Source organism: Macaca mulatta, chromosome 14 (genome assembly GCF_049350105.2).
Source record: "Macaca mulatta isolate MMU2019108-1 chromosome 14, T2T-MMU8v2.0, whole genome shotgun sequence".
Classification (NCBI taxonomy): Eukaryota; Metazoa; Chordata; class Mammalia; order Primates; family Cercopithecidae; genus Macaca; species Macaca mulatta.
In genome coordinates, this window is record NC_133419.1 from 111,991,653 (window position 1) to 112,005,807 (window position 14,155).

The following is a 14,155-nucleotide window of genomic DNA, read 5'->3' on the forward strand; positions in this document are numbered from 1 at the left end:
AGAACTTTTATCTCCACCTGAAAGATAAAAATCATGTGCCCATAACCTAAGTATTACAGGCATAGTACCTACTGGCAAATATAGGCTTTTGCATACATACATATAGACATACATATTATTTTTAAAATCTAACTCTAAATTAAAAAGGATGGAAAATTCCATTGTTAATCATAAAAGAAATAAGAGATTCCTTGTTTTCATAATAAACTTTTAAGAGAGTTTGTTCCTAATGGAAACTCATTCGTGGGGAATCAAAATCTTCATGGAAGGGGAAAAGTACCTTCATATATCATCTACATTGAGGATGCAAATTGTAGAGAAACACACACCAAAGGATTTGCATTTAATCAAATCTAGAGCAAGACATTTCAGAAGCATCACTACCGTGTGTAGAAGGCTTTCCCACCAGGGTCAGGCTGAGCTTTCTAGGAGACCAGGACCCCTTACCAAGGAGTGAACACCACTCACAAGAAATTCTGCACTGCTGTTAAGAAGAAAATCCACCAGAAACATCCAGAATGGAAAGTGGTAAGTCAACGTCAAATTATCATAATTTTAAAAAACTTTAATCCTAATTTTTATTTTTGATAACACAAAGCCATAACATAAAACAAAGATTAAGGAGAAATCTCCTAACTCTGGCCTAGAACATATAAAAATATAAAACACAGATCAAGGACTAGCTATTTAGAACTCTTGGTAACATTTTCCTCATTCTAGTTACATTTAATTACTAACTGTTAGATTTTGTTTTGCTTCATAGAGTTTACAGAGATATTCTGAAAGATCAACTCAATTGAACATTATTTTCATAAAATGAGGACTTGAATATCAAAGCATTCTTTTCAATATATAGTGAAATTTTATGTTAACAATTTTCAGTAAGCTCTCAACTATAAAGTGCAGAAGAATAATTCACATTCATATAGAACCTGAAACATCTTTTATTCATGCATCTTGCTTTAGACTTTTAAGACTAAGAAGCAAGGTCATTCTATTTACATATGCTAAGGAAGAGTCTGAGCTGTTATTTCATGAATTCAGACTGCATATAGATCTTTCCCTGGTTGTTCATTCTGGGATACAAATGTGAATGGTCAACAGAGAGCAAAGCCCACCTGTTCAGGAACAAATTTAAGATTGAAAAAGTCAGCTCTTTAAATGTTAACAAATGATGACAGTGGGAACATTTCAAATATGCCTTGTAAAGTACCTTAAAAGAAAAATTAATATTTTTTAAATGCCATAATTCTTCAAAGTCTGAACTCAAAAGATAAGAAGATAGAAAGAGCCCTAAGAGTATGTATCTTCTGCAGCATAAAATTGGTTATTAGCTGTGGCAATTTTTAAAAATTAATAAATTGTATTATGTATACTTGAGATTCACAGCGTTATCATATACACACAGATAGTAAAGATGGTTACTATAGTGAAACAGATGAATACATCTATCATGTCACTTAGTTACTTTTTTGTGACAAGAGCATCTAAAATCTACTTACTTACAAAAATCCCTAATGCACTGCAATGTGGTTAACGATAGTCCTTATGTTGTACATTATATCTCTAGACTTTCATCCTACATATTGGCTACTTTGTATTTTCTGATCTACATCTCATTTCCTCCCCCACCCCAATCCTACCTATGGTGACCAGTTTTATTCTTTATATATTTGACCTTTTTTTCCCCCTAGATTCCACATGCAATATTTTTCTTTCCGTGTCTGGCTTGTTTCACTTAGCATAATGTCCTCCACTTCCAACCAAGTTGTGGCACATAACAGGATCTCCTTCTTTTTAAGTCTGAATTTTATATATTCATACACACACACACACACACACACACACACACACACACACACACAGAGAGAGAGAGAGAGAGACATCATATTTCTTTATTCTTCCATCAACAGATGGCTGTTTAGGTTGTCTCCGTATCTTGGTTATTGTGAATAATGCTGCAACGAACATTGGAGTACAGCTTTTTTTACAAGGTGTTAATCACACCTTCTTTGGGTATTGGATTCAGCTATGAAGGTATATTAGGAGGGGTTTGTGGATACCTATGGTGTGGGCAAATCAAACGTCAAAAAATCCTAATATGTTAACTGATTTGACCTTGCATCTTTAAAAGTTAGTCTTTATTTAAGTTTAAGACTTCATAAATAGGCCGGGTGCGGTGGCTCATGCCTGTAATCTCAGCACTTTGGGAGGCTGAGGTGGGTGGATCATGAGGTCAAGAGAGTGAAAACATCCTGGCCAACATGGTGAAATGCCGTCTCTACTAAAAACACAAAAATTAGGTGTGGTGGCACACGCCTGTAGTCCCAGCTACTTGGGAGGCTGAGGCAGGAGAATCGCTTGAACCCAGGAGGTGGAGGTTGCAGTGAACTGAGATCGTGCCACTGCACTCCAGCCTGGTGACAGAGCTAGATTCCATCTCAAAACAAAGTAAAAACAAAAACAAACCAAAAAAAAAGATTTCATAATGTGTATTATTTTCTGCTTAATAAGGGATGCCCCCAGCACCAGACCTGGTACCTGAGCCAGACGCTGACCCAACACACTATATTGCCATTGCACTGTCCAGGACCTGATTCTTGGCATTTCCCTGACAGGCAGAGAATGGTCAAACATAGATCCATCCACCAATGACCCATTCAGGATTTTAATTCTACTCTGTCTTGAATGACAGTGTAGCTACATTCCAGTGTCACGAGGGACTATAATTCAGAGAGACATTCTCTACCATCTTAATTATGTCATTGTCCATCACGTAACTCAGAATATAAATTTTTTATTTCTAAAGTTATGGGATGATTTTGCTTTTTCTTTCTTTTTCTTTGTTTGAACTATCTCTTTATTCCTTTACACAAAGTCACAAACTCCTACTTAAAAATATTAAATAATTTAAAAACAGTAACAGGTACCTCAGAGAATGTCATCAAAAACAGTAAAATAAGAAGGTGCCTTAAGTTCCATAAGTGTATTTGATAATTAATAACTAAAACAGTTTAAAAATCACCTGCATTTTAAATGATAAATTGATTTCAGAATATGTGTTTGATTTGATGGAGAAAATGTTTAATTTTGAAAAACAATCTTAAGGTAACATCACCATTAAATCTACTATGGACCAAATTCTTCATCATTAAAGTAAATGAGAAGAAGGAGATGACGTGACTGAGACAATTTGCTGCATGGACACAAACACAGTCCTACACTGCAAAAAAACAAAAACAAAAACATCCTTTTCCAAATTCTGAAGGATGAGTTGATTCCTATTAAATTTGCCTGTGCTTTCTTTCCGGAAGCACATGTCTTTGTTTTCTTAACAACTGACCTGAATGTAAGTTTGTATCTAGAGTATTTGAATAAAAACTCTTAAGCTCTCCTGGTGTATGCAGGTGTGGATTCTTTAAATAGACACAATGCAGAAGGGAAAAAAATGTTTCGAAGTAGGAATCCTGGTAAAATTTTTAAACTCTAAATATCATTCCTCTCCAAAAAAAAAAAAAAAAGGTGGGAGGTAGGATAGATTATGAAACTTTCAGAATTCTCAAAAACATGAAGAATACTCAGCATGATATTTTAAAGAATTTGTACCAGTTTCCATTGCTTTGTTCAAATTTACTTTAATTCACCTTTTGTGCTTTTGCAAAATGTAAGCACTCACTTACCTATACCCCTGCTTCAGAGCTCAGTTATCCCATCAGTCCTGGTTTGTTACTACCCAAACTCCCATGAAACCCCAGAGAAAGATTTCACCCTCACCTCTTAGGAAACTGCTCTTTCCCATTTTTCTAAAGACCTTCACCTTTCCAGACTCCACGGTCTTTCTTACCTTCTTTTTCCTCAACTTCTCTAAGGCATTTCTTTTATTTCATAAATATTTATTGAGCACCTACTAAATACCAGATACTTGACACCACTGATTATTCCTTTCTCTCTAATGCTCTTTCTTTCATTTTCCTGATGCTACTACTCTGGTACATTCCTACATTTCTGGTCTCTCCTCCCTGCACACCTCCCCCTTGAAGTCTTTCTCTGTCCCCTCTCTTCCCCTGGGCAGCAGAATGGTAGCATTTCCCAAGGCTTGAGGCTTGAATTTCTACTCTTCTCTTGCTACAAAGTCTTCCTTGGAGAACTTTACTTTCTTAGCTTCAATTACCATAATTCTAAAGATGCTTCTTAGATGTACACTTTTTACCAGGTCCAGGTTCTCATATCTCCAGGATATTTTTATTTTTTATTTTTTCATGTCACCACAACCTCAAAGTCAACATATTAAAAACTGCATTCTTCTTCCCCTGTCAAAACTGACTCTTTCCCCGACCTTCTTGACTTCTTTTATTCATCATAGTGCTGTTTTTTGGTGTGTGTGTGCATGTGTGCGCACGTGTGTGCAAGCGTGCGCATGTGCATATGCCTGCGTGTGTGCACGTGTGTGCACATGTGTGTGCATGTGTGTGCACGTGTCTGCACGCGCGTGTGTGCATGCATGTGTGTGCGCATGTGTGTGCGTGTGTGTGCATATGTGCGTGCACGTGTGCGTGTGTGTGCATGTGCACATGTGTGCACATACACGTGTGTGCATGCATGTGTGTGCGTATCCATGTGCGTGTTTGTGTGTGCATGTGTGTGCATAGGTGTGTGTGCATGTGCGTATGTGTGCTCGTGTGTGTGTGGTGTGTGGTATGTGCACGTGCGTGTGTGTGTGTGCGTATATGTGTTTGCGTGAATGGTGTGTGTGCGTGTGTGTGCATGTGTGTGCATGTGTGTGTGTTCGTGTGTGTGCATGTGTTGTGTGTGGTGTGTGCACATGCGTGTGTGTGTGTGTGTGTGTGGTGTGTGTGCGTGCATGTGTGTGTTTGCGTGCGTGGTGTGTGTGCATGTGTGTGGTGTGTGTGCATGTGTGTGTTTGCGTGCATGGTGTGTGTGCATGTGTGTGGTGTGTGTGCGTGTGTGGTGTGTGCATGCGTGTGTACGTGTGTGCATGCGTGTGTGTTTGCATGCGTGGTGTGTGTGCGTGTGTGTGGTGTGTGTGCATGTGTGTTTGAGTGGTAGTGTGTGTGCGTGTGTGTGGTGCATGTGTGTGTGCGTGTGTCTTTTCCCTTGAAAGGTCTCTTAAATATGTCCTTTCCTTGTCATTTCCAGTGTTTCTGGCTAGCCTCCGTTTTACCATTTCCCACCCTCTCGGTTTTCTCATCGCCAGCCCATTCTAGAATCTACCCTCAGACTGAACTTCCAAAAAATGTAAGAGCCATAATACTCTCCTGTCCAAAAAATTCAGTGGTTTCCGTACCTTACAACATAAACTGTAAATTTTTGCAGCCAACTTTTTAGACCTTTAAGATGTCCATTATTTTCAACCAAAAACAAATGTTTTCAACAAATATTTACAGAAAGCTTCCTGTGTTCCAGGCACTAGCACTTGGGATGCATCCATGAGTAAAAACAGGCAAAACCCCCACTTCGTGGAGCTTACATTCTAGCAAGAAGCAGACAGACAATAATAAATGTGCTCCATAAGGAAACAACATAGGACATAATAGAGTGGCAAGTGCAGCATAGACAGAAAAACTAGAGTAGAGTAAGGGGATCAGTAATATTTTCTGGGGAGGATGCAATTTCAAGTATGTTCTCCTTGAGAAGATGACATTTGAGCCAAGACTTGAAGGAGACAAAAGCATTTAACCATGTGGATAATGGGGAATAGAGTACTCCAGACAGTAGAGACAGCCAGTGCAGAAGTCTTAAGGCAGAAGTGTGCTTGGGGCACTTCAGAAACGCTGGGGTACAGTAAGCAAGGAGATGAGTCTTAGGAGATGAAACCCTGTTTCAGGGAACAGGGTCATGTAAAGTCATTATGAGGACTTTGGTTCTTCCTGTGAGTGTCACGGTGGACCACTGTAGGGTTTAGAGCAGAGCAGTGACACAATTGAACTTGCTTTTTCCAAAGATCACCCTGTCTACTGTGTTGCAACTAGACCAGGGCAGGGTGGAGGTGGAAGCAGGAAAACCAGTTGGAAGGCTGCTGCATTATTGTAGAAATTGCAGTGGGTGGAGCCTGGATATTAGCAGAGGAGTAAAGAAAAGTCAGCAGACTCTAGATGTATTTTGTAGGTAGCACCATCAGGAATTGCTAAAGAATAGACTGTGAAAGATGAGAGAGAGGAGCCTAGAATGACTCTATAGCTTTGGGACTGAGTGACTCCAAAGATGGGCTGCCATCAACTGAGACAGGAAAAGTTTCAGATAAAACAAATGTGGAAAGGAAGAATGGAGTTCATATTTGGACATGTGGAGTTTGAGATGTCTACTAGACATCCAAGCATAGATGGATATCCAAGACCAAAGTCCATGTCTGGGCTGGAGATACCCATTTGAAATGCAATTACATCTATATGGCACTTAAATCTAGTATCTCCAACTGTACTCATTCCTTACCCCTGCACACATCTTTTCTGCTTTCTGCCTCTTTGTTCTTGCTCACCGATGCCTGCTGTCTACCAGGCTGTTCTCCTTCCTCCTAACCTGTCCACATGCTTCTCAATCCAACCTAAGTCGCATCACTTCCCACAAAACTTTCATCAACAATCCAAAGTGTACTCTTCCCCCTCCCCTGCTCTTTCACACGTGAATGTCTGATTTCTCTCACTAAAATAAGATCTCTTTGAGGACATCTGCTATATGTTCTAAAGTTATTTTGCATCCCCTGTGGCATATAGCCCCATGCTTTGCACTAAGTCGGTGCCAACTGGTACATAAGACTGATTGTTTTATGACAAAACTTCAGAAGTTTTCATCTGGATATTTGCCATCTCATGAACTTTATTCCTCTATTAATCACCATGTGGTTATTTGTTAAACTTATTTAGAATAGGTGTATTTCCCCTAGGCTTTTTGGCATACACATAAAGTATAGATTGCTAATTCAGATTAAAATCATCAATTAAAAAGCACTTAAAAAAAAAAAAAAACCAAAGCAGAGACAGTCTGCAAATACACAAAGGATCCAGCCTGGACCTTCTCAACTCCCAGGCCCTCCTCCTTCCCAGAGCTGTCTAAGTCCACACCAACCTCAGTAAGTCAGATACTCCCCCTCTTGCTCAGCCAGGACTGTGTAGATTAGAGTTGACCACCCCACCTCCAGAGGAACCTTCTAAAGGCCTAACTCATATGTATATCTGTGGTTCTCCAACGTCAGAGAGCATCAGAATCACCTGGAAGGCTAGGCCCCACCCTAGGGTTTCTGATTCGGTACATTTGGAGTAGGGTCTGAGAATTTGCATTTCTAGCTAGTTCCTAGTCAATGCTGATGCTGCTGGTCCAGGGATCACATTTGAGAATGACCAATGTATATTCTTTGACTTGTCTGTCTGGCTTTGACCCCTGCCTGGTTCTGCCTGGTTTGGAGTTGCTCTCCTACACCAGCCTGCTTGATGTGCACTAGAGCTGTCGTAGTCACTGGCTGTACCACCACCCCCCCACACACCCTGACTTTCTGTACTTCAGTCTCAGAAGTTGAGGGTCAATTTGTGCCCTTGGCCTTAATTTCTTTCTGCCTTTTCAAGACCTCTTTCCATCATTCTGTCTCTCTTTTCTAAGCCATTAGTCTTCCCTCTGTCCTGTTTAAATATTTTCAACTCTCTCTCACTCATAAATGCATCAATAGATATAAGAACATAAGCAAACCTCTCCTTGACACCATAATTCTCTCTAATTATCACTCAATCTCTTGTTTCCCTTTCTCATTCAAACTTCAAGAAGAAATAGTCTCCCTTTCCTGTGTCTACCTCCTCCATTGACATTATTATCTGCCTTCCAGCCATCCCACACTTCTGAATTACTCTTGGTAAGCTCAATGCCAACCACTGAATTGAAAGCAAGAGATGTTTTTCTGTCCTTATCTTCCTGAACTACTCTGTTGCCTCTGACTTTTTTTTGTTTCTTTCTTGAAATCTCTTCCCCAGATTTCTAGGATGCCTTATTCCCCTGGTTTTTCCTGTTTCTTCTCCAATTAGTCTTCCCATATCTTCTTCATAGGGTTCTCCTCTCCTCCTCTGACAACCATTCAAATGTGACTGTTCCCCAGGCTTCCATCTTTAATCATTTAGTCCAGAGCTTCCAAACCTGTGTGTTGGAAATCAGTGTTATAGGCATTACAAAGATACTGATCCTCTCAGCTCTTGGAAGTAGACTGGCCTGTTTACCCCAGTATGCCAGGTGCTCATTATTCTTTTCTATGTGTGCCACCATGTGACTTTATCTTTCAATCACTCCCCCAACGGATTTCATCCTCTTTCTTGGTTTCATTACCATCCACATCACGATGGTTCTGAAACTTACGTACTGAGAGCAATTCCATGGTGCAAACTTGAGCTTCACCTTTGAATCTTCTTCTCTCTCATGTTTAAATAATGTTCAAACCTGTCTGATCCTTGCCCTCCCATCCACCACTACTCAGACCCCATTAGCTCTTGCCTGGATTATTCTAGAACACTCCTGACTGATCTTCCTGCAGCTTTGTGATTCTCAAAACCACCTTTCTCTCAGCTGCCAGAAAAGTTGATCTAAAATGCAAATGAAACCAACATCACTCTCTTAAAAGCCCCCAATGGCACATTGCCTACAGGATGCATTCCAAACTTTTCCCTATACCAGAAACATCATAATTGACCCCAGCCTGACTTCCTGCCACTTCCTCTTTCTGTCCTTGCCTCCAGGACTTTGCCCGTGCTGTCTTCCTGCCTATTTTGCCATCACCACACACACCCTACCTTGCTTTAAACCCCAACTCAGGTATCACCTTGCCTTCGCTGAGTCTCTCTCCCCCCTACAAGGAAGTGATGCATTCTGGGTTCCTCTGACTATCCTAGGTATATTTCTGTTCTTGCAGTTAGCACGTTTGCCTCACAATTATTTTATTTTAAAGTATTTCTCTCCCCACTAGACAGCCATGTTCTTTTGTATCCCCAGTTCTGACACACCGAAAACACTCAATCAATAATCGATAAATCAATGTGGCCTTAGGCTTTTCCAAAGTAGAGCATCACACACAATTCTAGAAGCAACATTTAGATTCCTTTGGAACAATCATAAGGTCAGTAAGATTTAAATTTGAAGCTGATTTCAAAGAAGTATTTCAAGCTTCTTTAATTATAACATATATAGACCAAATTCCATCAAAATTAGACCCAAATGATGATTCAAATAACTTTGTTTTGCTGAAATAAGGCTGCATATGCTTTACTTGAATTAAATAATACATTGTCTTGGAACCTGGATTTGTTTTTCTTCTTCATTTTGTATTGGTGTTTTATATGAAGCTTGTTAGTTTTCGAGGAATTTTCACATGTATGTCCTATTTTTGCCTTCTGATCCTCTGAAGACAGCTAAGAAGAGGTGATCATACCCATTTTACACATGAGGAAAATGGAACTGAGAGATTATTATTGTTCCAAGTTAGTGACTAATGTGTAGTTGTGATTACCAGCAACCTCTTTTCTCCAATGCACCATACTACCTCTGGTTGTAGCTTTCATTTCTTCCTTCCTTCCTTCCTTCCTTCCTTTCATTCTTTTTACAATGCAATTTGACTCATAAATGAAATATATTCTAGACTATCTACAAATTCAGCCAGATTAGAGATTAATTTAGGTTATGTGGCTCATACATACATTTGTTTTTATATTCTGCCACACACACTGATGCTGAATTCTGTACCAGCTGAATTTGCTGGTAAGCCAGCAACACCTCAACTATAATGGATTTAATTTTAATTAAATGGAAGTTATTTAACCTACTACAGAACAACAATTATAGAGTTAGAAAACATCTTAGAATTCCTCTAGTAGAACCACTAATTTGGTGCATAAATGCTTTCTAGAATAGGCCAAACAAAAGATTCTCTTATTATTTCCTCACCATCCTCAGTAATAAGGTTCTCACTATGCCTAGAAGCAATGTTGTCAATTTTAGAACTTTGGGGAAATGTTTTTCTCTATAGTCTGTTACCTGTCTGTAATTCCCCCATGATGAAAACAGCAAATTTTTCTGGTTGTTGATACTACAAACTGACCTAAGTCTGGATTCCAGTTCCATTGCTTATAAGCAGCTATGAGACCTTGCAAATAATTTAGTCCCAGACCTTAGTTTCCCCATCTGTAAAACAGATCAAATGAAGTAATACATGTAAATTGCCAAGCACTACAACGTCTTCAGTAAGTGAATATAGTAAGTGCTCAATAAATATCTGTTAAATGAATGAATGATTCCTTATTTATCCTCTGCCTTATTTCAAAGCAGTAACTCCTCATGTTGAATCACCGATTTTCAAAAACAAAGCATATTTATTTCGTGCAGTAAACCAATAACAAACAACTTTCTTCTTAAGAACATAATCTTCTTAAAATTCCCGTTGACCTGCTCACTCCCATCAGGTATAATAGAGCAGGAATACTGTTATGCTGTAACCTGAATCATACAAATCTAACTTCTACCTCATGCATTTAGAAGCATCATTCCAAGTTGCAGCCAATCCTTGGTCTTGTGATTAAAGCACAAATTGTAAACCTTGACAGAGTAAATCTTGACAAATCAGAGTACAAGGAAAGGACTTTGAAGAGCTGTTGTGTAGATGATGGAACGGTGTTTCTGTCACTTGTAGAGCTTAGATGAGTCTCTATCAAAGACCAGGAGACAGGGCTCTATTGAAGCCACTCTATCAAAGCCACTTCAAATCCAAGAATTCTAGCATTCTATCAAGAAAATGACATCACAATGATCAGCCCCTAAATATGTCCTATGGGAGGTTAACCTAATGATTCCATCCACATTTGTTGTGACTATTCCATTTGCTTAAGTCCCAGGAGACCACAGCAAACGAGTGTATCAAGGCGTGAGAGTGAAGCATACAGTCAAAGATCTCCTGGCTGAAAAACGATCCAGGCAAACAAGTAACTCAAGACTTAATGTAAGTCCCAATTTAACACATTCTGAGGTGCTTGCAGGTTCTCTCTCCTCTCCCTTTATCCACACACCAATCCCCCACTTTCTGGGTCTGATATTCTCAAAGCAAAGCCTTCCTTTAACTGGCACGCAGTACACAATCGCCCCATGACTGACGATCTCTCTCTCACTTAGTGGTGCCAGCATTTACACCTTAACTTACACTCCCTTTACTTCAATCTCATCCTAGTCTACTTTATGCTGGTTTTCATGCCCTTTTTGAAAGAGTTTTCATGTCTTTATTCATCTGCTATTGACTATATGCCCTTAGAAACAGAATTCCTATTCCCTTATAACTGGATGTCACATAAATCACAGTCAATAAATGCTGGTGCTCCTCCTGACTGAGAAGCCTGTGGAGTGGAGGAACACCAGTAGAGAGGGGCCCTGGCCCTTGCCGGGAACCAGTCATGTGGCCCTGGGAAAGTCACTTTACTCTTCTGGGCCCAATATGAAATGAGTTAGGCAAAATGACCTCCGGGGTCCCTTCCAGCTATAAATATCTCTAACTGTTATTAAAATTATGGCATGTCTGTTAGCAGCCAGCAGGAACACCAGGAGCTCTGGGATCTTACTGGCTGGCTACTGTGGTTCACAGCAATTGAAAGATGTTGTGTCCTGACTTTTTCATTTCCCCAACCCATGGATTACCAACAAGGGCTTGGTTGGTGGGAATAATACTCACCTTCATCCACATAATTGTTATTCTAAACCCAACAGAGATAACTTTAAAAAAAAAATCTCTGTAACATGCCAAATCAGATTTTTAAATCCTAGTAGGAGACGTTCTGAGTCTAAAATCTTTATCTGCCATCCGTGTCCTTATAAATAGTTCTACTGTATACCCCAAATGTTTAAGTAGTTACATCAGATCTCAGAAATGATTTTAGAATGGCAATATCATTTGGTCACCAAGATCAACATATAAACACCTATTCTATCAAGTAAAATATAATCACGTGAATGTCAGGCATCTGTTGGCACCAGCTGGGTGCAGGGCATGAGAGCCGATGACCAGAAATAAATGAGGCAACCATGTCCAGTACCTAGTGCAGGGGCTGATACACAGCAGGTACTGGCTCTTCCAGCATGTCTGCTGAGAATGTTGGCACCATGTTCAACTCTGCTCCAAAATCAAACTCCTGGGACATGCTTCAAATGAACGTTCAATTTCCTCCCATCCAGGAACAGCTTTTATTGCATATTTTATGTTATCCTTTTTTTTTTTTTTTTTTTTTTTTTTTGAGACGGAGTCTCACACTGTTGCCTGTTGCCCAGGCTGGTGTGCCCTGGTGCGATCTCAGCTCACTGCAACCGCCGCCTTCCAGGGTCAAGCGATTCAAGCGATTCTCCTGCCTCAGCCTCCCAAGTAGCTGGGATTACAGGCGCCTGCCATCACGCCCGGCTAATTTTGTTTTTTTGTATTTTTAGTAGAGACGGGGTTTCACTATGTTGGCCGGGGTATCAAACTCCTGACCTCGTGATCCACCTGCCTCAGCCTCTCAAAGTGCTGGGATTAGAGGCGTGACCCAACACGTCCGGCCATTATCCTTTCTTTTAAGTCACCACCTCTCTTCTAGTTAAACAAATGGAGTTTATCTGCCACAGAGAAATCTGAAAAATTGGCTCCTTGTCTGCTCCCAGTTCAGTGCTTCTCACAGTGCCTGCTCAGAATGACCTGGGGTGTGTGATAAAAATATCAATACAGCAGGGCACAGTGTCTCATGCCTGTAATCCCAGCACTTTGGGAGATTGAGGCAGGCAGATCACTTGAGGTCAGGAGTTCCAGACCAGCCTGGCCAACATGGTGAAACCCCATCTCTACTAAAAATACAGAAATTAGCCGGGTGTGGTGGTTCGTGCCTGTAATGTCAGCTACTCAGGAGGCTGAGGTGGGAGAATCATTTGAACCTGGGAGGCAGAGGTTGCAGTGAGCTGAGTTCATGTCACTGCACTCCAGCCTGGGCAACACAGTGAGACTCTGTCTCAAAAACAGTAATAATAATAAAAATAAAATATCAATCCAAATCTAGTCTCTTAGACTAGAGAGAGAGAGAAGGAATTCAGAATCTACTTAAAATGAACCATAGCTTCAAGTGGAATCATATGGGTTACTTGACCACAGTAACTGCCACTAACATGAGACAGCAACTAAATTATGAAAGTTGATGAAAGTTTCAGGCAAACTATCAACTGGAAAGACAAGAGTTGCACATAAGGGTAACATCCATCACCAAGGAACAAACATGGCGTCTGCCCAGGGTGAATGAGTGTGTAATTCACACCTTGTATCATCAATGCCTATATACAAATGATAAGGCACCATACCAGAGTTAGAGAAAAAGGAAATTTCCATTAAAGGGCATGAAAGCGTATACCCAAATGGTGGACATACTTTTTCTCTTTAAAATTTACCAAATATGACTTCTTGCTCAAGATCTGTGGCTATCAAGTCACAGGTTTTGTTTCCTTTCTTTATTTTTTGGTGAGTTTTTACTTTTTATAAAATGAGACACTTGAAACATAATTCATAATAAATCATATTATTTTATTTCATTTTAAAATACAGATCCCTGGACCTGTCCCATGTCTACTATTATTGGGTTGGAGCCAAGCCGTGGTCATTGTATCATTTTTTTACAAGCTCCTTGGGTGGTGCCTTTGCACATCACTGTTTGAGAACTTTGCCATAGAGCAAAGAGCAAGTGTCTAAGCCTCACATGTCACAGCCAAGGTTTTTATCTCTCTTCAGATAAGAACTTGCTGAGCTCTTGCTATTGACCCAGTGACACTGGGTCTCTTACAGAGAAAGTGGATACAAGAAACATATATAATACATAGTTCATGCCACTGAACACCAAATAACCTGGTGGAAAGAAAAAATACTTACATATTTGAAAAATACAAGAACTTAGCAACCAAGCAGCCCTCGACTGAATGCTGAAGACAAAATACCAGGCAGCATAGCCATATAATATGATGACTATAATAACATTTATGTAAGGACAGTTTAAAGTGCACTTTCTCATGTGTTGTTGCATTTGATAGACACACTTAACCCTCTGATTGATATTTACACAGTTTCCCAGTTTACAGATGAGTGCTTTGAGAACAAGAAAAGGGAAGTAATATTTCAAAGCTG

General features: G+C 39.9%; 1 protein-coding gene across 1 annotated transcript in view; it reads left to right on the top strand.

Annotated features, from left to right (window-relative positions):
* Positions 1–391: 391 nt before the first annotated feature.
* POU2AF2 (POU class 2 homeobox associating factor 2) overlaps positions 392–14,155 on the top strand; it is a 40,569-nt gene continuing 26,805 nt past the window's right edge. The window contains exons 1-2 of the mRNA XM_001099372.5: positions 392–528; positions 10,869–10,978. Of these exons, the coding sequence (XP_001099372.3) occupies positions 519–528; positions 10,869–10,978 (120 nt within the window). The 5' untranslated portion in view covers positions 392–518. The remainder of the gene's footprint in view (positions 529–10,868; positions 10,979–14,155) is intronic.